The sequence below is a fragment of the Arvicola amphibius genome, chromosome 2, assembly GCF_903992535.2.
Source record: "Arvicola amphibius chromosome 2, mArvAmp1.2, whole genome shotgun sequence".
NCBI lineage: Eukaryota > Metazoa > Chordata > Mammalia > Rodentia > Cricetidae > Arvicola > Arvicola amphibius.
The window spans coordinates 186,010,919-186,034,512 of NC_052048.2; the positions used below are offsets into that span (position 1 = coordinate 186,010,919).

Consider the following 23,594-nt stretch of genomic DNA (forward strand, 5'->3'; position numbering starts at 1 on the left):
GTCTAGGCAATGGCGCTTCCTTTGGGAGGTGTTTTCTCGGCTGTGTTCACTGTGGGAACTAGAAGCGAGTAGACAGACGAGCAAGGGGCTTGAGTGGGACCAAGAGCTCCAGGTAACGAGATGAGCTGCCGGGAAGGCTCAGAGCCATGGGAGAAGGTGACGATGGTGCTGACTCAACGATCCCGGATACTGCATGCCAGGGATGTTCTAGGTGTCTTGCTGTATCAATGCAATCCTCCCAGCTGCTCAGTGTCTGCTTTTGTTGTCTTTTTCTTTTAACTAAGGCTAAAAGGCATAATAAGGGCTGGTGGGTGGTTTGTTGAGTGAAAGTGCCCGCCCTTCAGCCTGAGCTCTGTCCCATCCCTGGATCCCGCGTGAACATAGATTCCTAACTTCACGTGCACTCATACATGGCATGTTCACACAATAAGAATACAGTTTAAAACGTAATGATTCCGCATCATAGCGAGGCATCCTCACGCTGTGTGATGTTCAAGGCAGGTTAATCGCTTCTGTTTCTCCCTCATCTGTCATCTTCACGGTAGAATAATACAATATCCTTTCTTTTAGCTTTTGAAACACACAGTCTATGGCTGTCACCCAAAGTTGGCATGCGGCCGTCCACAGAGCCTCCTGCTCCTGCCTGGCTATAGCTCAGAACCCCTCGACCAGCCTTCCTGATCCCTCGCCCCTCCTGCGGTAACCCCCAGTTGACTCTCCAGTCACAGGAGATCAGCTTCCACACGTTGGGAAGTTCCTGCCTGCAGTGTGCAGAATGGATGGACGTGACAAGGCTGGAGGCGGGGCAGACAGCTGGGGCAGAGATAAGGGTGACTGCAGCCAGGGTGGTGGCCATGGTGATGGAGGGAGCTGACTTGGGCTGATCAAAGAGATTTCAGAGTGGTGATTGATAGGCTTTTAGTAGAAAGAGAAGATGACCCAGAGGCTTGGGGTTTGGATTAAAATAGGCTTTTCAAGCTTTCTTGATTAATAGTAAGAAACTGGTCACAACCGACAGTAAGAAATACATTTTTGCTGTTGACACCTACATACACACATAGATACACAAAAACACACCTATGACAAATGAGCTAGACAACAAAATCCCAACCGTTTATGAAATACTTAAGGCTTCCTACTTTATTTCTTGTTTCTCTTTATCCCCTTTTCTTTGTTTTCTTCCTTTCCTTCATTTTCTGTATTTTCTTTGTTGTGTGTTCTGGTTTTTGTTACTGTCTTAGCCTCGTTCTCACACACCTCCCCTGGCTTCAGTCTCCCAGTTTCTGGGGTTATAGGCATGAGACACTACAATTGACTCTTTCCTATATGCTGGTTGTAATTCACTACCCAGATATTCAGTGGGTTCTGGCCTGTAATCTTCACACACCTGGCCTGAAAGACCTTGGAAGCACCTCCACGGACACTCAGCGTACATGGCCAGACCAACAGACAAGAGTCTAGAATGTTCTGTGTCTCTGGAGCTTCTTTCTGAAGACCCAGTCTCCCTCTGCCCAGCCCGTTACCCTTTACTCCTTCAAGGGCCCTCGAGACCTTCCAGGACCTTCCTTAGTAAAGCTAGTGGGAGCAATGCATAGGCAGACTGAGGAGCAAGGGCACGGTCCAGCAGGTCCAGCCGCTTCAGGTTTGCATGATGAAAATCCTTCTGCGTTCCAAGTCAACACAAAGCAGGGGTTTCACATCAGTGATCCTCCATGCGTGATTCACGGTGACTACGTTACAGAATTACATAGCCAACAGCAGAAGGAAGAATAAAGAAAAGGTGATATTTATCCACAACAGAAATTTTTTTTAGCCATAAAAAAAGAACAAGGTTATATTATTTTCAGGATGCAATCAGAGATCAGCACACTAAGCAAATTAAACCTGTCTCAAAAGACAGATTTTTTTCCCTCTCATTTGTGGTTCCTAGATTATAAACAGATACATAAAGCCATGCACATGTGTACAGCATGAGATTAGATGCAAAACTGCCCTGGGAACAAAGGATCAGGCAGGGTGGGAGTGGGTAGCAGGGTATGGAGGTAAAGATGCTCTATATTCAATACACGCTTATATAAAAATGCCCTATGTAACACAGTACCATGTATCCATGTATTATGAATAGATAGATACACATGAGAAATTTAAATATAAAAGAGATCGGTGTGGGTGATGGTGGTGTGGTTGCCTAACAGTATAAAAGCATTTAGCAATGCACTAAACATTTAAAAACGGGTTAATTTTGCATATGTGTATTCATTTTTCAAAAAATATTTTTAATTTTTTAAAATCATGGTTGCCCCATGCTTGTAATTCTAGTGTTCCGCAGGCCAAAGCAAGAAGATGGGGAGCTTGGGGCCCACCCAGACTACACAGCGACACCCCATCTCTAAACAAAATAAAACAAAATGTCAACTGTCCGGAATGATGGTCTGAAGACGAATCCTCAGGTTGGGAGAGTTCTAGAAGGCCATCTAGGTCCCATTCCCCACTCAGGGGTCAAACTTCCGGAACTGTGTTCCTAAGAAGCTGCACATCGTCCGTCCTGGTAGTGGGGGCTCACTACTGAAGGCAGGTTGGCTTGCCTTTGATTCAGAATTTTGATTAGAGAGCTTGTTCCCCTGGAGACAAGTGTGATTTTCCTGTGAGCTCCTTCCAATTCCACACGTCAGGGTCACAAAACACAGTCTAAACACCCTTTCTTGTGTAACACGAATAATCACTGGGCACATGCCAAGTTCCACGGCCTGTATTTTCAAGTTTTTTTCTTTTCCAGATAGACATACTAGAATACGACAACTGGTTCCCACCTGTGTTTTTTGTTTGTTTTATTTTGTCTTGTTTTATTTAAAATGCCCCATGACATGCAGCTCATATTTTTGGATATTTGGTGTTGTTTTTGGAGATACTAGAACCTTTAGGAGGTGTGGTCTAGCTAGAGAAAGTGGTTCCCTATAGGCCTTGGGATTTATATCCCAGGTCCATTTCCTGTTGCTTTTCTACTTCCTGAACCCCTAGAATGTGGACAAGCATCTCCCAAGGCCACAAAGCCACCTTCTGCCTTGCTGTCCCTTATTCTGCCAACATAAGTAAACTCTTCCTTCTATGAGTCACTTCTTGATGGGTATATGGGCACAGTCGCTTCTTGTTGGGCATATGAGCACAGCTGTTTCTTGATAGGTATATGGGCACAGTCACTTCTTGTTGGGTATATGGTCACAGTTGCTTCCTGTTGGGTATATGGTCACAGTTGCTTCCTGTTGGGTATATGGTCACAACCACAAGAGGAAAAGCTAATATAGTAAACTAGTGCTGAGAAGTGAGCTGTGGCTATGACCACATGACCATGTGGTCCATAGGCCTTTAGAACAGGCCTGTGGAAAGAATGTGGAAGAGTTTGGAGTGATGGACTAGGAAAGCCCTAGAACATAGTAAACGGAATATAATGGGTCGTTCTGTTAAAAGTTAGGAAGATCAGCATGCCAACAGAAACATAGAGAGTGCTGTCAGGTTTATGGAGTTTCTAGGGAGAACAAGATGTTGTATTCTAGCAAAGAATATGGCCGCATTACATCTACGTCCTGAAAACAAATGAAGCAGAATTCAAAACTATTACATTAAACTGTTTGGTGGAGGAATTTTCAACATGGCGTAGCATCCAGGCTGTGGCATAGTTATTGATCACTACTTATAGACAAGTTTATAGTGTGAGAAAGCAGATGGATGTGAAAAGATGTAGCTTGGTAAGGATAGAAACACAAAGTCAGTCAAAGTTGCAGACAGGGTAGGTAAGGAGGGCTTGGATGAAATGGCTTGAATTATAAAAGAGATTAGCAGAATCGAGGAGAAAGGACAACAGGAAAGGGACGTGAAAGCAAGATCCTATCCACTGGCTGCTTCAGGGTGTAGCAATGCAAATGTATTTGAAAGTCTTTCATTTGAAAAGAAAGTGCTCAAGCCAAGAGAACCTATGGGGCATTCTGTTTTGGCATGGCCATCTAGGGAAGCTTTTCCCACATCTAGTCATGAAGGCACATGGAGCCTGGTGCACCTGTCGCCCAAGTGGGCTAGGCTACATCTCCACCCAACAGAAGAACTGGATGACTATTCAACACTGTATTGGTCTTTTAAGCATGTGGAAGCCAAGCATGACAGGGTCATAGAAGCTTGCACCAAGGTTCTAGAAAATAGCAAAAGCCAGAGAACGTGTAGCAGAGTTAGATTCCCCACATGAAGCTCTTGAGAAGACGGTGAATGAAGCTATCGAGTTGGAGCCTAAGTTGCAGTGGAGACCCCAGGATGTTTGTTGGAGATGCCAGAAATAGGAGATGTTCACTGAGGAAAACATCAAGTACTGGGAGGAACTGGCCCTAGGGAGAGACCACGTGTATTATAGACAACAGAACAAGAGGCAGGACTTCGCACGTCCTTTGGAGCACTGGTGATGCCATCGAAGTCCCTGATATTAGACACAGAGCTGTGTTGTTTAGTGTTTGCCTTGCTAGGTTTGGGTTTTGCTTAGAACCAATCTTTTGTTGTTGTGCTCCCGTCCCTCTGTTTTGCAGACAGGAATGCTTACTCTGGGTGTCGGAGGCATGCAGCTTGTTGTTTGTTTTACAATGTCTCACAAACTTGAGTCTCAGAAGAAACTTTGGACTTTCGAACAGTTAGAACCGTGAGGCTGGGGGAGCCTTTGAAGCTAGGCTGAGCACATATTGCATTAGATGACCACAAGCCTATAGCGGCCAGAGGCTAAAGGCTTGGCTGTGCAACCTTTTCCTTGGACTCATGCATCTGAACACCTAACCTCAGTCGGCGGCGCGAGTGTGGGAGGTGGGGGAAGCTGCAGGACAAAGGGCCTCACTGGAAGAAGTGGGTTGCTGGAGAACATGACCTACTTTCTATCCCCTCTCTGCTTCCTGATGTACTAAGATGTGGACAAGCAGCTGCCACACACTCCCCCCACTACCACAGAGCCACCTGCTGCAGGCCTCTAGCACCACAAAGAACTATATCCCCTCAAACCATAAGCCCAAATAAACCCCTCCTCTCAAGTTGCCTCTGGTGAGGTATTTGGTCAGAGCCGTGAGAAAAGTAGCTAATACACTTGACATTAATTCCTTCTTGCCATCATATGAAGCGACCACCTTGGTGTTCTTTTTGTTCTAATACATGTTTACACATGAAATACCCCTGTGAGAGTTACCCCTGACTTTGACAAAGAACCCTAAAAGCAAAGCCATGGAGGACTCCAGTAGATCTTTCTAGTCTAAAGCTATAGGAGGCTAAGGGGGTGAGTGGAGAGTCTAATGACATACTGCATGAAGAGTGGGGTAGTTTCCCTTTAAATACAAGATAAAGGACATCAAGAACCCGGTTCTTAGTTGTCTATATACAGGTGCACAGGAGTGTGCGTGCGGAGGCCAGAGGTCAAACACAGGTGTCATTTCTCAGGTGCTATCCACCTTGGCTTTTGTTTTGTTTGTTTTGAGACAGGATCTCTTATTGTCCTAGAGCTTGCTTGCAGAGTAGGCTGGGCTGGATGGGCAGCAAGCCCCAGAGATCTTCCCATCTCCACATCCCCAGTGCTAAGATTACATGTGCATGACCACATCCAAGTTTTTTAATGTGGGTTCTGAGGGTTCAACTCAGGGCCTCAACGTACAGCGGGCATTCCGCTAGCTCCCCAGCCTCCCATTTCTTAAGTCTTAAGGATGGATCAAATCCAGTCAATCTTGACCCTGACTCAGCAACGGAGTTTGTTTTAGCAGAACCATATAAACCTGTGTCTCGCTTTTTTCCAAGTTAAAAAGTCTTAGCAGTGTGGCACAGGCTGGGGCTTTGGCACTCTATAAATATCCATAATGTATGATTTCCTCCTTTGACTCTGGAACCTAAATAAACAGATTATGTTCCAAAAATTCCATAAAACCGTAATTTAGTGGCCACGGCACTCCTAAAGAATCTCATTCTAAATATAGAGAGGTGTTCCTCTGCAGAAAAATATCCCAGCAACTTGGTTCTAATATATAATTAAATCCTCTAGATACTTTGCAGTTATGTTTTACGGCTTATTTTGAGTGTTCATATTTTATCAGAAAATTATAATTTCCCTCTAAATAGGAGTTTTTACAAGGCATTTGAATTATGACGGCTGGCTTCGGGCTTCAGCTATAATTAAAACCATGAAAGGAAATAGCAGAGCCCCATGGAACACATGGTCCTGCGGAGTCCTCGGTCCTGGAATCCCCCTGCATCCTCAGAGCTGGGGGCCACACTGACGAACAGTGAGGGCATCGTTTGTAACCACAGCTGCCATAGGGTGGAAGAGAATGGATTGAGGGAGGAGGGGAAGGAGAAGGTGACCAGGGAGGGAAGCCTCGTTTCTAAACGGCTTATCCTCGGGCGTCCTGACCAAGTAGACCCATTACATGCCCCCACACTCAGTCTTCCCCTTGAGAAACTCATTTTCTCAGAAACTGCGATGATATTCGTCACTTTCTGCTTCTCCACTCGACTGTCAGCCTCATGAGGGCTGTGCCAGTCAGTTCTTTGTCAATTTCACACAAACTAGAATCATCCAGGGAGGAGGGAACTTCAACTGTGAAAATGCCCCCATCAGATTTGTCTGTAGGTAAGACTGTGGGGCATTTTTAAAAATCTATGATGAATGATTGACATGGGAGGGTCCAGCCCACTGTGGGCAGTACCATTCCTAGGCGGGTCGCCCTGGGTTGTATCAGAAAGCAAGCTGAGGAAACTATTAGGAGCAAGTCAGTAAGTAATGTCCCTCCAGGGTCTCTGTCTCAGTTCCTGACTCCAACTTCCTGCCCTTTTCTCCCCAAGCTGCTTTGGGTCATGGTCTTTGTCATATCAATAGAAAACAAACCAATACAGGGGCCAAAGGCAAGTCTTTCCTGCCCAATACTCTCTCCTTCCAGCTCCTGAATATTCCATGAGATTTCTAGAAAGACCACAGCCGAGGATCTTACACTGAGGGACTCACACACAGAAATACGTTTTGTCACAGTTCTGGACAGGCTGGAAGTCTGGTGGGTGCGGGGGTGACATCTTCTGTGACCTGTCCCCTTGGCTTAAATGACTGTCTTCTGCATCCCCCATGGTCTGTGTTCTAATCTTATAGAATATACAGATACCGAGCCCACTAGACTAGGGCTCACTCACCATAAGGGCTTTATTCATTTTAAAATCCCTATAGACAAATACAGAGTTCTAGGGATCAGGATTTTGATAGATAGTGTTTCTGGAGATACAGTTCAAGCTATGATGCCCATATTAGACTTTTAACAAATCTATGCTGATTAAGAATAAAACAAAGACACCCACAGGCCTACCTTCCAACACACGACTGGCATACATAGAAATGTAGATCTCATCCTTTGCTTGATAAATGTATACCTCACCCTTCGTCAAATAGGTTTCCTTTTGTAGTCAACAGAGACCATTGCAGACAGCCACAACCGGTCAAAACCCAGAGAACAACTGACCATGGGGTACCCAGTTCCAGTTGACACATCTATAACACAAATTTATGCACCTAAGCCTTGGAGAACACTGAAGGAGCTGGGATAGAAAGACTGTAGGAACTAGGGAAACCTTTTTGAGATAGTCTCTTCCACATGACAGGGAAGGTGAGTCCAGGAACTCGCAATAATATTGTACCTACACAGGCTCTGAAAGTGGCAAGACCTTGGGAGGAGTAATGGGAGCAGAAACCATAATCAAAAGGCATTGTATGCAAGAAACATATTTTCCCAATAAAAGAAAAATAGAAAAACAACAAAGGCTAAACAATGACACCAGTTGACGCACCAGCATATGTAGGGAGATCTCACAAGATTCCATCCTAGATGAAGAGCTACAGGCAGTCAATAGTTGCAGAAAGAGAGAGAAGCAGGCTTCTCCAAGGACAAGACGCCCAGCAGGTTATCCGATCCCAAACAGTCAGCTCTAAACGCATCTGAGCAATACTAAATGAACTCAGCAGATTGTTCTTATAAACTTAGGCATGTGTGTATTTATAATTGACAAGCAAGAGATCATGAATTTGCGAAGGAGTCAGCCGGGGTGGGCATGGGAGGAGAAGGAGGGCGATGATGTAAATACAGTACTCATAAGTGGAATTTTCCAAATTAAAGTTAAAAAAAAAGAAAAGAAAAGAAAAGCCCAAATGAATGCTAGAGCATAGAAGCATCCCAGCAGATGCTCTTGGAAGCCTCTCTCCTGGGTGCCTCTGAAGGATACTTGTTCAGCAGTCCTTTCTGTCACCTCCAGCATCCTAAGAACACGGATATATAATTCTGGCATCTCGGAGCCAAACTCAGTCAATTCAGATAACTCGAATCTCGTGCCGCAACATCCAGATGTGACCTTCAACCCTAGGAAACCCGCTTTGGTCATCGTCAGAGGGCCTCACAAGGGCCTTCAGGGCACACAGAGGCCACTGTGTTATTTTGATAATGTCCACCCTGTGACAAGTCTAGTAGATCTGTCCATCTGTCGCCTGCTGGCGTGGGTCTTAGATCCTCATCCACGAACATTGTAATGCTTTTCTGTGTCCTTGCACGTGAAATCGAGGTCTGGGTTATTGGCAGAGTTTAACAGGGTGTTTATCATGTCCTTCCATGTTTATCATGCCACCATCCTGGTTTCCTTCTGTCTGTGATGAAACACTCTGACTTGGGGAAGAAGGGTCTGTTTGGGTTGTATTTCCAGACAGATTGCAGTCCATCTGTGATCACAGCCAGGGCAGGAACTCATAGTCTTGAAGCAGAAACCATGGACGAATGCTGGCTGCCGGCTCATTCCTTGGCTCATGCTTATTATAAATCCCAGGACCAGCTGCCTAGGGAATAGTGCTGCCCACAGTGGGCTGGGCCCTCCTCTATCAATTAGCAAACAAGGTAACCTCCACAGACAGGCTCACAAGCCAATCAAGATCTGTCCAGTTCTTCAGTTGAGACCCCCTTCTCAGATGACTTGATTGACAGTTAAGGCTAACTAGGATAGCCACGAAGGTGGCTTTGGCTCCCTCGGTGCTAACCCTCTGCTTGTCACTTTCCATCAGGCCTCGGGTCTGGAACCCAAGCCGGTAGCAGACAGCATCCTGATGTTGCGCGACAAAAGATGGGAAGAAGTCAGAGGTGCCCTGATGTCTGCATTCCGTCCTGAAAAGTTGAATGAGGTAAGAGACAGGAAGCACACACTCTTTCCCTTAAGGAACAGTCTTCTCTCCAAAGGGAAGCAAAGAGTTGGACCAGGTGCAAGGCTTGCCCAGGTGGTACATCAAAGTGCCTTGCCCACCAGGCACTCAGTCTATCCATTATACAGAAGGCAAAGCATCTTCCACATCCCTGGTGTCCCACATGCTCAGATACCATCAATCAACGGTTCAAACTGCATGCCTGGCTCTGTCCCGGGATGCTGCTTGAGGCACTTTGAGGCACTCAGGAGAAACATAGAACAGTGTTTCTCATACTTTCCTGTATAATTGATTGGGGAGCCTGTTCAAATGCAAATTCCCATCCCGGAGGTCCTGGCCACATCTGAGATGGTGAACTTCAAACTACATGTTGGGAGAGGCTGTTTTCTGAATGGTGATGCACTGTCCAGGGCTGAATCACATCTTTGGATTGGAAGTGCTGGCCACGAGTGGCCAGGGAGAGCTCTGGGTGGACAGCCAGGCCAAGGTCATCTTTCAGACAGATTCACACAGGCTCCATCAGGCTGCGCGAGATGTCACAAAATCTGAAGTCTCGGGAGTCCCCTTTCTCGACCCAGGGACACTGCAGGAGTCCTCCCTCCCCTATCAAAGCTGATGTGTGCTTTTCCTCCCAGAGTCTCCAGCATCCATCCCTATCTGCTTGTGGAAGAGGGCCTGGGAGATAACAGACAGGTCAGGCTGCCCAAGAACTGTGTCCTGACTACCTCCTTCCCCGCCAGATGTGACCCTGATGGTTTCTAGATGCTTCCTTGGCCTTTCTCCTCTAGTTCATTGATTCTCACTATGGGACACGGGGTAGATTACAATTTGTTGCCTATAATCCCAGCATTCATGAGGCGGAGGCAGGAGGATTACAAAGTTGAAGTCAGCCTAAGCTACATCACGAGACCTTGTCTCAAAAAAAAAAAAAAAAAAAAAAAAAAAACAAATCAAACAAACAAAAACTAGTTCTTCTTGGCTAATCCAAGTCCCATGGAATCAAAATATCAAGGTGCCTGAGAACCTGTGGGTCCTCCATGGTTCTGCTATAGCCTGAATGGGGCAGCCCCAGGGTGCGAGTGTTCTGTTTGGTGCCCCCCACTTCACTCTGCCTCCTGTCTACTGCTTTCCCAGGCCTTCTCTGTCTCATTTCTCTCTGGGACTCTAAGGATCCATTTAGTTCATGTATTTACCGCGTCTGCCGTGCGTCTCATCCTGCTACATGGATGTTTCAGGGGACAAAACTTTTCCTTTTTCCCGGCACAACTTCTTTTGAACTTTGAACTGCACTCATAAGGTGTATGTATAATAGGTACTCAGTAACAGTAGCTCAGGGGATGGATGAAAAACCAAAGAACTAAGAAACTTTCTGTCTGTTTCAATGAATGCTGTGTGACAAGAAAAAAAAAAAGTCAAAGGGAAGTCATTTTATCAAGAAAAAATTAAGGGACTGGAGAGACGGCTCCATGGTTAGGAGTCCACATGGCTGTCATGGAGGACTCAAGTTTGGTTCCGGCACCCACATCAAGTGGCTCACAGCCCCCTAAACTTCAGCTCCAAGGAATCTGATGCTGCTGGCCTCTTTGGGCGGCCACACTTGCACACGCATAGCCACACACAGACACATACACAGAATTAGAAAAGCAAAGGCTAAGCAAGAGGATGTTGCAGATTGCTGGCTTTCTCCTCACGAACTCACAAGCTGTACACATGAAGGTAGAAAAAGGAGTCATGAAGACCACAGAAAACGAGACGGTGCCGGGATGCTGAGCCCAGGCACACGGCTACCTGGAGAGAGCCACGAAACCTCAATATTTCTCGTCCTTCCTGAATAAAAAGCTTTGGGATTTTAGCCACCAAACTCCAGGGTTTATTATCCCACTCCCAGGGTTTATTCTAAATGAATAAATAAAGAGTCTGCTTTTCTTTGGAATTGTGAGGCTTTTCCTTTGGCATCTTAGAAGCTATGCTCTTCCCCACCTGCACCCACATGCCACGCACCTCCTTTCCCGGCTCCCTGTTGGTTTCTGGAGGCCTTCTTATACTTTAACCACCCACCGGCTTCATCTCTTAGGTCAGGCTGCCTCAGTCAATAGTGCTCAGAATTATTTTACATACACGCGTGTGTGTATGTGTGCGCATGTGTGTTTGTGTGGCTTTTGCTTGTTTGTTTGGAAAAGCAGAGAGTCAAGTGAGGTCACATTTTCATTTAAAAATAAATTGCTTTTGGCTTTAGTCTTAGTGGGGATAATATAGAGAGGTAAAGCCAGAGCAAATATGATTGATGCCTCCCGCTTCAGGAAGAAGGGACCAGCGGCCTCATAGCACGGAGACAGACTAGTGATTAGGATTTATAGGACAGATTACCGAGTGGTGCTTAGAACATAACTGATTTTCGTTGTTGTTAGAGAAAATCTTGCCTGGTTAACTTGCCAGATTCCCCACCCATCCTCCAAAAATGTTTGCGCTTTTAAAAGGGCAGCTGGGAGATTTATTTAGGCCTTGATAGTTTTCACTAGACTCCTTACCAAAGGCTGTGAGTAATCCTGGAGCCGTGTGCAATTTTATTGTGAACCAGGAAGTAAACGGGTTTAATTTCAGGAAACAAAATTGAAACCAAATCCATACTTCTCCAACGGAAACACATAAATAACAGGATGCCCTCCAGGGCAGGTTAGTGCTTTTTTTCATTTTTAAATGTCATAACTAATCGCAAAGAGGGAAGATAGAGTGGAACCTGCATATCTGTGTTTCTCTCCAAACTCTTCCAGCTTGAAGGACTTTCACAGGCTCCTCCTCAATGCTCTCTCTCCTGTTGGGTACCCGAAGGTCACCTGCTACTCTTCCGCTGACTCACGCAATCTTACAGGAGTCCGTGAAAGTCCTCGCATAGATGTGATGATGAGTTGGGCTCCCTTCTATGGCTGGGGTCCAAAGGCCTGTCCCTAGCGTGGCTCTACTGGGAGCCGACAGGAGGTGCCTCCCTGGAAGGGGACTGTGGCATCCTAAACATCTCAGATCCCTTCTCTTGCTTTGTGGCTGTGCCGGCAGAGGTTTTGCTCTGACCCAAACCCTGGTCACAATGTGCTGTCACACCATAGGCCTGGCTGGTCATGGACTGAACCTTCCAAAAATGTGAACCAAGAGAAACCGAGTCTCTGTATAAATTGCTTGTCTCGGGTGTGCTTTCCCGGTGGTGAAAGCCGATCAGTTCAACCACCACGGAAAGGGGTCTGAAAGCACTGAGGATGAAACAGCCTCGGTGGTTGAATAGCTCGATGAAGTACTACCAACTGTTAGATTCGCCACACGCTTTAACACGTTAAGAAGACGTTTAGTTATCTGTTTAGCTTTGTTTATTCTGGACTCATGGTTTTAAAAGGGTAAAAGTCTGGGGAGTTAACGGCATTGTGTGCTGTTGAGCAGAACGGTGCTGTTGGAGAGTGGGTCTCTTCAGTTCCCACTGTGGGCCTCATTTTCCAGGGCTTCAAGGACAACGACCCAGCCTGGCATCACATTAGCCAACTTTGCATTGCTACAGTAAAATAGTCAAGCAGATAACCTATCGAGGTAAAATATCTAGTTAGCTTGCTCTTTAGCAAAGTCAAAAGTCCAAAATCAATGATTTCTCCTGGCTTGGCCTCCAGTGAGAGTGGCAGACTGTGGCACGCTGTGACAAGCGCCTGCTGGAGCAAACACTAAAAAACTCACATCTAGACTCAGACCAGGGTCCCACAATCCCCTTCAAACGCACGCTCACATCTAGACTCAGAGCAGAGGTCCCACAATGCCCTTCAAATGCACGCTCCCTGTAGCCTACCTATTAAAAGTCCACAGCACCCCCTAATGCTTCCGTCCTGAAGACCAAACCTCTACACATGATCTCTCAGTAACGGTGTTCGGTCCCTATCAGGCAGCTTATATATTCTGTCCTCAGAATCTTCTATCAGTGGTGGGCATTTGCTCCCTCGCCCAGATAACCAAGGATCGACCAGGGACTGGGAAACTTCACAAGCGGGACCCTAAGGACGTCGGTGTCACCCAAGAGTGAACAAGCCACTCAGAGAGCAGTGCACGGATGAACAATGTGACACACACAAGGAAGGCTGGCGTCTTGACAGCACCAAAGGCTGCAGCTCTTGGCCTAATTTTTCACTTTCATCCAGATGTTTCCTGTTGGGAAGGCATAGTCAATAATGTATGGGTCTTGTAGACAGGGGCATATGTGCTCATTACTCCCCATCGGCCTTTCCTGCCTGGGAGAAGATGTATGACCCAAGAATGAATACAATTTTAAAAAATTCACGTTGATACAGTCAGCTTATGAGTGAACGCGTGACTGGGACCATTTCAATATGAAAGTCTCTGCACAATTACAGTCATCATTGTGGCTTTGGGCTTTGTTTGGCCCTTAAATTCCCCGCATAAACTCTTCAGGCAGTTGGTACGGGGGGCTTCTACGGCAGAAGAGAGTTTTTCGATAACGCTGGAGCAAGCAGCTTTTACTTGGCAGCATCCCTGCCGGCGGTTTACTTTTAATATTTGCTTTTATTTCTTAATCCTTCCAAACAATAAAAATAAAAGTCATTATAAACCAGAGTAGCTGTGGCAATAAATACTTCAGAGTCCAAAAATACATTGTCCCTGTCTGACCAGTTGCCCATGTTCCAGGCTGTCTGAGTATTTATCTAGCAGTGTGAGACCATTATCCTGAGACTCAGTTATATCCTACTGACACCTAATCTTCTAATTAAAATCAGAATAATGATATACTGTTTAAATTCTACTTTAAAAAAATGTTCATTTTCCATTTGCATTTAAAAGAAAACACACTCCTCATCACCGATACCCCATCCTGGGTTATAATTTGTCTTTCTTTGCTGGAATCATAATGTCACTCCCAACTTGCCGCTGGTTAAATGGAAAGGAGCATCTAAAAGTGCTTTACAGCTTGGCTGTTGCTTGGCAACAGCAGCAGCCGCCTCCTCCCCGGAGTAAGTTCTAATTGGCCACAACCCTTGACGAGAGTCTCTGACTTATTGGAGACGACCACTTGACTATTCATCTAGGTGGCTCGAGCTGCGGCACATCAGCGGGGGACGGTGCATAAAAATGAGTCGCGGATGTTTTTCATATCTGGGTGGCTTTTAGCGGTGGGGTCGTGGATGAGGGAAGTGATAAGTTTCGTTAGCTAGAATTAAGTTTTCATTTCTTAGTCAACAGAGCACTTCAAGGTGTTCCTTTTTAAAGCTGTCTCGGGCAGCTCACCCTGATGCATCCAGATGTTCTTCCCCCCCCCCCCCAACTTCACGTCTCCAACACAGATGCCCTCAGGCCTGCTGGGTTAGTCAGTGGTGAGTTACTACAGCAAATACCAGAGATGATCCCTGTACCAAAAGAAAAAAAGATACTTTATCTCAGAGTTCCAGGGATTCTAGTCCTCAGCCGATGGGCATACTGTTTTGGAGTCTCTGCTCAGGAAAGGGGACAGCGGCGCATCACGGAGGGAGCACAGGCAGGTCACAACCTTTCCGCTGGAGGCCAGGGGCAGAGGCCACAAGATTCCCTTCAAAACCACACTCCGAGTGATCCTCAGGGCTCCCATCAGGCCCCGCCTCTCCAAGTCTCACCACTTCCCAATAGCACCCTGGACAAAACCATTAATACAGAGACCTGCGGGGGCTGTTCCAGATCCAAACTGTGGCACCACACAGGAAGAAAGGTTAGCCTTCAGCATTCATTGATTTCAATCTTTTAAGAAATTTATAGCGTAGGAGTGCAGCGAGATACATAAACACTGCATAATAACCAAGTGGTGGAGGGCGGTGATGGAACCCTTGTCTTGTTTGGAGGCTCACAAACTACTTTGGGGAAGGGGTGCAAGGAATAGTCTTGCTACTAGGATCACTGCAGTCAACGTTAGGAAGAAGGTTATGAGACAGGTACACAGGCATCTGGACAGAGCAGTAGAGAGCTTGCTCAGAGAATAGGGGAATTCGTTTAGGCTGGAACACAGCATGCAAGAAAGACACCAGGGGGAGAAAAAAGAATTGCAAAATGGGTTGAGGCATGCAGAGGTCACGGCCCTGTACCAGGGGAGCCAGGGCTGTTAAACATTTGGAAGTGGAGGAGTGACTTGCTCAGAACTCCCTGGTGGGAGAAAGCACTCCATTTTGCTTTTTCGCCTTCAAGATGCCAGATGTCCCCAGACATATGAGGCAATCTTTCTGGAGCAGTCGAGGAGAACTGTAAATGATACATCTGGTCTCTCTTGTATACTACCTAGCCAAGGGGTGAGGGCAGATTCCCAGAGTCCGGGGATGGGCAGCTTCCCAGGGTCCAGGTGTGGGCAGCTTCCCAGGGTCCAGGTGTGGACAGGTTCCCAGGGTCCAGGTGTGGGCAGATTCCCAGGGTCCAGGTGTGGACAGGTTCCCAGGGTCCAGGTGTGGGCAGCTTTCCAGGGTCCAGGTGTGGGCAGCTTCCCAGAGTCCAGTGTGGATATGTTCCCCAGGATTCAGGTGTGGACAGGTTCCCAGGGCTCAGGTGTGGACAGGTTCCCAGGGTCCAGGTGTGGGTAGCTTCCCAGGGTCCAGGTGTGGACAGGTTCCCAGGGTTCAGGTGTGGACAGATTCCCAGGGTTCAGGTGTGGACAGGTTCCCAGGGTTCAGGTGTGGACAGGTTCCCAGGGTTCAGGTGTGGACAGGTTCCCAGGGTCCAGGTGTGGGCAGATTCCCAGGGTCCAGATGTGGACAGGTTCCCAGGGTTCAGGTGTGGACAGGTTCCCAGGGTCCAGGTGTGGACAGGTTCCCAGGGTTCAGGTGTGGACAGGTTGTTTCCCAGGGTCCAGGTGTGAGCAGGTTGTTCCCAGGGTCCGGGTATAAACAGGTTCCCAGGGTCCAGGTGTGGGCAGGTTGTTCCCAGGGTCCAGGTGTGGGCAAGTTCCCAGGGTCTGTGTGTGAGATCAGGCACAAGCCTCTACTCTGTCTTTCTTAGTATTTCTCTACACTTGGGTAAATGACTAACCAAGCGGTACACCATCAACATGTGGAGCTCATTGCTTTAGCAATGTCATATAACTTGAGACCCTTTCTTTCCTACTCCCTGAACAGGAAATACTTCCTCCCCCAACCCTCAATGAGATGCCATCCCCCAAACTTCTAGATTCCAGAGGCTTTTAAGTGCTGAGGTCTTTTTTTTCTTCTTTCATTCTTTCATCCTTCCTTCCTTCCTTCCTTCCTTCCTTCCTTTCATTTCCTTCCTTGTGTTCATAGTATCAGCTCTGTAGAGAGTGAAATTGTAATCTAAGAATAGATATATTGAGGGGCGAAGGAAATATGGGACCTGCTAAGAAAGTAACGGGAATCAGATGTTCTGATATTCTTATTCCCATGTTCATGAAACTCTTTGAACACAAAAATAACCAGGTTCCATCACCATGAAATTCTGAAGTCAATGTGTCAAAGAGATGAATTTCTTTATAGATAGGATATGTCACTTCAAGTGGATGGGCTTAATGATATGACCTTCTACAGACCCAAATTTAGAAGATGGCTGCTTTTTTTCCTATGGTCCCCAGCAAATTCTTAACCTGTATTTTTATAGTATATTAGTTATGTTTTGCATTACTGTATCAAAACATCAGACAACAGCAACTTAAGAAAGGAAGGATTTATCCTGGCTCACAGTTTAAGGGAAACAGTCCATCATGGCGTGGAAGGGACAGAGGCAGAGGCAAGAGACAGCTGGCTACATTGCATCTGCAGTTAGTAATCAGAGTCCCACCCCCAATGACCTACCTCCATCAGGATCCTACTTCCTAAAGCGTCCAAAGCTTCCCAAAACAGCACCTCCATTTAACCAAGTGTTAAATCATGAAAGCCTACCGGCAGTGATGGTGCACACACCTTTAATCCCAGCAACTTGGGAGGCAGAGGCAGGTGGATCTCTGTGAATTTAAGGCCAGCCTGATCTACTGAGTGAGTTCCAGGACAATAAAACCCTGTCTCAAAAAAAACAAAAAGCAAAACAAGATCAAGGGTTAGAAGCAGCATTCCATGAGACCAAACATGTGGGCCCAGTGGGAGCTGTCCATGAAGAAGAAGAGAGGTTCAGAGGAAAGTATTCCCAGTGTTCAAACAAGCCTGGAGATGGATCCTCCATAGGACAGGAGCCATGTTTGGAGCTCTTGATTGTGCAAGGTCCATTACATGTTTTGTTTCTAATCATTGTTATAACACATCAAGGGAGGCATCATTATCCCCATCCTGCAGGTGAAGATATGAACTCACCAAGTTTCGGCCTTTGGCAAGAAACTACGAAGTTCCAGGGAATGGAGTTATAGCCACTGGCGATGTCTTTGAGTGTTTTCTCTGCTTGGAGCCAGTGTGAATTACCCAAGTCAAATTCTTCCCCCTCAAGAAGAATGCCAAGAGTGGGATTTTGGAGCGATGTTGGAGAATGTTCCTCTAAGCAGGGGATGCCTTGCCCCTCCCTGGCTATCTCCCTAAAGGGTGCCTTCTCTGTCTGCTCCTAAAGATTGGAGTTCACCACTTGCCTTGTGTCTACACTATTCTTCAGAGACAGGTGGTCAAATCCTTTGAAAAACACTGGGTGCTGAATTTATATAATAAAGTCCAAGCTGAGCAAGAACTTCCTTCCTTGGGGAATTTTCTTCCCAAACTGAGGATGATACTTTACTCTCAGCATATGTGCCTTGTCACCAAACAACCACCCAGTCCCATATTCTGACTCACTCCTCTAGGGACAGCCCAGGCTTGACTGTTGGACTGTCACCCTGGCCTTAGCCAACTTAGACTGTAATAGCAAAGTACTATAGACTGGATGGCTTAAACAAGAGATAAGTGTTTTCTCTCAGGCTGCAACTGGAGAACAGGGTCCAGGCAGTAGTGACTTTAGGTGGCTTCTCTTTTGTGGTTTTTAGGGAGCCACACATTTTACTATGTGCTCACAAGATCCCCTTTTGGAGACAGTGTCTCACTGTGTGGCTCAGGCTGGCCTCAAATTCACTATTGTGGCGCAAGCTAGCCTAGACATCCTAATTCTTCTACCTCAGCCTTCTGGATGCTGTAATTACAGGCACACACCATCACCCCTGGATCAAGGTCTCTAGCCTTAACATTTCACTTGATGCTAATTCTTTCCTGGGAGGCTGTATCTCCAATCCAGCTACACTGGGAATTAGATCAACAACATATGGGTTTCAAGGAGGACACAAGCACTCAGTCCACAGCAACCCCCAGAAGAAATCCATTTTTAAAAACCAAGCGGTATCAATATTTTATGAGATTAAAAGTACAACATATGTGCATCTTGAAAATGTTGGGTAAAACAAAAATAAAAATCACTCAATGTCCTACAAAGACGAAAGACAACAAAGCAAAAGCCTTAAGATGTGGGTGGAAGAGCAAGGGGTTCCTTCTGGTCTCGTGGCCGTACATCTGCCACATTCACCTGCTTGTCTGGAAACTCAGGGAAGGAGCTGCGGGGCTCTTTCCACAAGCCCAAGCCACCGAGACTTGGCTTGTATACAGCCCATGTAAGAGAAGGCGTTCTATAGCAGCGGTACATAGCACAAGAGGAGAAACGGAAATGATGGCTGCCAGCCAGCACACAGATCATGCTCCACTCTCTTGTCGTATGTTCTCTGCATTATTTCTTAAAACACTTTCATATGGCATGCCCCATCTCATACCACATTAATCCAGATAAAAACGTCATTATCCATTCAGTTGTGACTGATAGCAGGCATGGCATAGTAGGAAATTGCAACCGCATCACTCAGCAACAAAGCATTTTAGTTAAGTGCATGTGGGAGAAGCAATGGTAGGCAGCTGGCCGTGGCTCCTGAGGAGAAGTGATGGTAGGTGGCTGGCCGTGGCTCCTGGGGAGAAGCAGTGGTAGGCAGCTGGCCGTAGCTCCTTGGGAGAAGCAATGGTAGGCAGCTGGCCATGGCTCCTGGGGAGAAGCGATGGTAGGTGGCTGGCCATGGCTCCTAGGGAGAAGCGGTGGTAGGTGGCTGGCCGTGGCTCCTGGGGAGAAGCGATGGTAGGTGGCTGGCCGTGGCTGCTTGGGAGAAGTGATGGTCGTGGCTCCTCTGAATTACCCAGGTCTGTACTTGGATTCCGTGTAAGAGAGCTCTCCTAACACACAGGGCATGCTTCTAGCCTCTGAGTCGTTTGTATAAGTCAAGTTGTATATTGCATCTCTCTTACTAGCATAAGGATATTTAAGCTTGATGTCTAGGGAGACTTTCATTCTGACAGGTTTTTATGGGTGGTGGTTTGGTTTTTTTTAATGCTCCTCTGAAATACATTTTAAAAAAAGTTTTCTATTTTTAATATTTTATTAAAATAATATTCACTTGAAAAACTAAGCTTACTAGGATAATTGAAGGAGCTACAGTGGCTTAGCAGGTAAAGGCGCTTGTTGCCAAGCTGACTAGTTTCTTCTCTGGGAGCCACAAGGTAGAAGGAGAAAGCCAGCATGTGCACACCCACGCATGCATACTGAGTAAATAAACAAATGCCTTAAGATAACTTGGGAATGGTCACCAGAGAAGCTAGCAAGAGAGATGCAGTTTAGATAACAATGAGTTCTCCAAATATTAAGAAAGTCAGATTTCGCTGGGCGGTGGTGCCTCATGCCTTTAACCCCAGCACTCAGGAAACAGAAGCAGGTGGATCTCTGTGAGTTCGAGGCCAACCTGTCTACAGAGCAAGTTCCAGGGCAGGCTCCAAAGCTACACAGAGAGGGAGAGACAGGGAGGGGAGCAGAGAAAAAATGTATAGCTCAATAAAATCAATAATTAAAAAAAAAAACTACACAGAGAAACCCTATCTTGAAAAACCAAAAGAGAGAGAGAGAGAGAAAGAAAGTCAGATTTCTCGGGAGTGATAGTCTGGGAGACATTTTTAAGGAACCCATCTACACGCATTCCTGTACAGTGGATTATTCAGAGGAAGGTTTGTGAGAATTTAGAAAAGAATGCCTCAGTCATGAAGAGTTGATACAGAGTCACCAAAACCAAGTCAGATTCACTTTGAGCATTTCTTTCCTGAAGGGATGTAAGGACAGACAGCTGGGTCAATGGCTCTCCTGCTTCAGTCAATCGCTGACAAGGCCTCCTCCTGCCAATTATTGGGAAAGTGGTACCAGGCTGAGTATTTACTTGGGTTCATCCAGCCTGGCAAAAGATTTTAAAAATTTGTGCAGATACCTGAAGCTACCGTCCAGGGAAGGGTCCCAGGTCTGCGCTTGAGCAGGTCGTTACAGCCATGAAGTAAAAGTTGGAAGACGCATTGCCAAAATTGCGATGGAGCAAAGAAGGAGTGGCCACTGTCCCGCTCTGAGTTACAGGAAGCCCTCGGGCTTCTCAGACCAGCTCCCTCCTATGGGCTCCCACCCCAGTGCAGGGAAGGAAGCCCTGGAGTCATAAGTCTGTCCCCACAGAGCATATGGGGCCAGCTGGCAGGTAGCCGTGATGTCAACGGGAGGAATCCAACACAGCCATGCTGTCCCCTACCATCTCAACATCTGCTCAGACTGTCCCACCGTGCTCAGGGTTTTAGGGCAGTTTAGGGAGTTGTTCTTCCCAGAACTGCTGAAGACAACTTTTTATGGAAATAAAGGCAATAGAAATGCAAAGCCTGGGGCTAGAAAGAAGGAGCGATGGACCAGAGCGGAAGACCAGGTCTTCCAGAGGACCTGGGTTTAGTTCTCAGCACCCACATGGCAGCCCACAACTGTCTATAATTCTAGTCCCAGGGATCTGACACCCTCTTCTGGCCTCCTCAGGCAGTGCACACCCATGGTTCATAGACATATATGCAGGTAAAACACCCAAACAGATTAAACTTTTTTAAAATACAGAGGAAAAAAATTTTTTTAAAAAAGCCTTTCTAATGAACAGACCCTAAGGGCTAATGCAGTTATGATTCATGGGAAAAGACCTCGTGACTTTCATTGACCTGAACCTTGATATTTGTTTGTGGTGTGTGTCTTCTGCAACAGTCAACATAAACCTGACCTTGCTACTGGCTTACAATGGGAAGATCACAGAAAGTGATTAATTTACTATTTACTAGATAGTGTCTGAAGTAGGACCGTGCTCTACCTATGGGTTGCTATTCGAGAATAACTTATTTTTTCTTTCTTTTTTTTTTTTTTTTGGTTTTTCGAGACAGGGTTTCCCTGTAGTTTCTAGAGCCTGTCCTGGAGCTAGCTCTTGTAGACCAGGCTGGCCTCGAACTCAGAGATCCGCCTGCCTCTGCCTCCCGAGTGCTGGGATTAAAGGCGTGCGCCACCACCGCCCGGCTCTTTTTTTTTTGTTTTTGTTTTTGTTTTTCAAGACAGGATTTTTCTGTACAGCTTTGGAGCCTGTCCTAGAACTCGCTCTGTAGACCAGGTTGGCCTCAAACTCACAGAGATCCACTTGCCTATGTCTCCTGAGGGCTGGGATTAAAAGTGTATGCCACCACCGCCCAGTATAACTTTTTTTTAAAAAGAGAAGCAGCAAGAATAGAGACAGGTGTACAAACCTTTGAAACCAAAGAGGTAGTTGTAGCACACATGAGTCTGCTTCCCATCACAATAACAAATACTCATAACCATCAACTCAAGAGAAAAGTCACTATAATACAGCTCACAGTTTTTAAGGTTTCAGTACATGACTAGTCAGATCCCTTGTACTGGCTCTCTGGTGGCCCATGATGGCAGCACTTGGCAGAACAAAACCACTCACCTCAAGGTCAGAAGTAAGAGAGAGAATAAGGAAAAGGCCAGGGCCCATAGTCCGCTGAAGGGCACATTCCTAGTAGCCTAGAGAGCTTCCTCTAGGCCCAGCCAGCTAAGGGCTTACCACCTCCTGGTCAAACTGTCCTATGGGAATGCTTACTGTCCAAACTGCAGTAGAGGGGGCTGAATTTTTCCTCGATTCAATAACATATCTGACAAGTAGATTAACATTTTATGAGTTCTCCCCAATATCTTAAGATTTAAAGAGCAAAAAGCAGATACTGCATAATCATTGAAAGTCATCTATCTGCCCATCCATCCATCCAACACAGAATCGCATGTGCCAGGTTCTGTTGCAGGTTCTAGAGATTAAAAATATAAATAGAACAAACAGACAGAAACCTCCCCTGACTTCTGGCACTTCATAGTCTAGCATCAAAACAATGACAACCAGATGTTGGAGAGACGGCCTAGGGTTAAGAGAGCATATTGCTCTTGTAGAGAGCCCATCCTTAGTTACCTGTGCCTATGTTGTGTGGCTTACAACCTCCTGTACTCCAGTTCCAGGGGATCTGCTGCCCTCTTCTGGCCTCTGCAGGACCAGGCAGGCATGTGGTGCACATACACACAGGCAAAACACCCATGCACATAAAATAAAATAAACCCTGATTTCTTAAAATTTAAACACAGCTTTAAAGTTTCTTAATAATAATAATGAAAACTAAACATTAGGCACCATTTCAAAGTATGATTTCCATAAATGTGCAGAAGAACCTACAATAGCATGTTGCCTCTGCTATGATAGTCTTCTAGAATGTGCGCCAGTTCAAATGATCCCCCTTGACAGTTCAAGCATGACCTCTCAAATATACAGGAGAGGGCAAAAGACCATAAGGAATTCTACCCATCTGATCTGTTGGAAGTCAAAGTGATGGGCAGCCAGACCTGCAATCTAAATGTGTTAGAGCCAGTGGGCACTGCACAGGTGTGCACAGCACGGCTCTCTGGACCTTTCTCTTGGTGATAGAAATTGTCCCCAATCAAGTATTTTAATATTAAGAAGCCAGCGATTGCCTTGTATAGGCCAAAATTTACCCTGTCTTGGAAGGAAGGCTCAAGCAGATGAAACACAAATGAGAAACCATTTCTCAGAAATACCATCCAGATAACTTCTGAGTTAATTAAGAAGTTCGAATGGCTGACCCTGAGCTCCTCTGGATACTGTTCTATGTTCTGCTGGGAGATCTGAAAGCTTCACTGGAGCAAACACGCCTAGAGTTGGGGTAGTTCCAGGGCCAGGACATAGGGAGTGTGGTCTACTTGCTCGCTAATACTAACCACATGTCGGGAAGCTGAGTGCTGATTCGACGTTTTGTCTAAACAGTGATCACTTTCATAATTATTACACCAGATTTACTTTTGAGCCTTTCTTCTTTTGTGTTTCTGCCACAGAAAGCTAGCTTAAGCTTTAAATAGGTATTTATAGACACTGTATTTACAGATATTGCGGGTACTTCCTTAATCTTAGCCTTACGAAAAGTACCTTTGAAGTACAGTCTGTTTTTCTAGAAAGCACTGTGTGTAACCTTAGCCATCATCTGCAGCTGATTTAGGCATG

General features: G+C 46.1%; 1 protein-coding gene across 1 annotated transcript in view; it reads left to right on the plus strand.

Annotated features, from left to right (window-relative positions):
• Nucleotides 1-23,594, plus strand: part of Tbxas1 (thromboxane A synthase 1) — a 167,033-nt gene that overhangs the window by 78,114 nt on the left and 65,325 nt on the right. Inside the window, exon 5 of the mRNA XM_038318530.1 lies at nucleotides 9,089-9,205. Within this exon, the coding sequence (XP_038174458.1) occupies nucleotides 9,089-9,205 (117 nt within the window). The remainder of the gene's footprint in view (nucleotides 1-9,088; nucleotides 9,206-23,594) is intronic.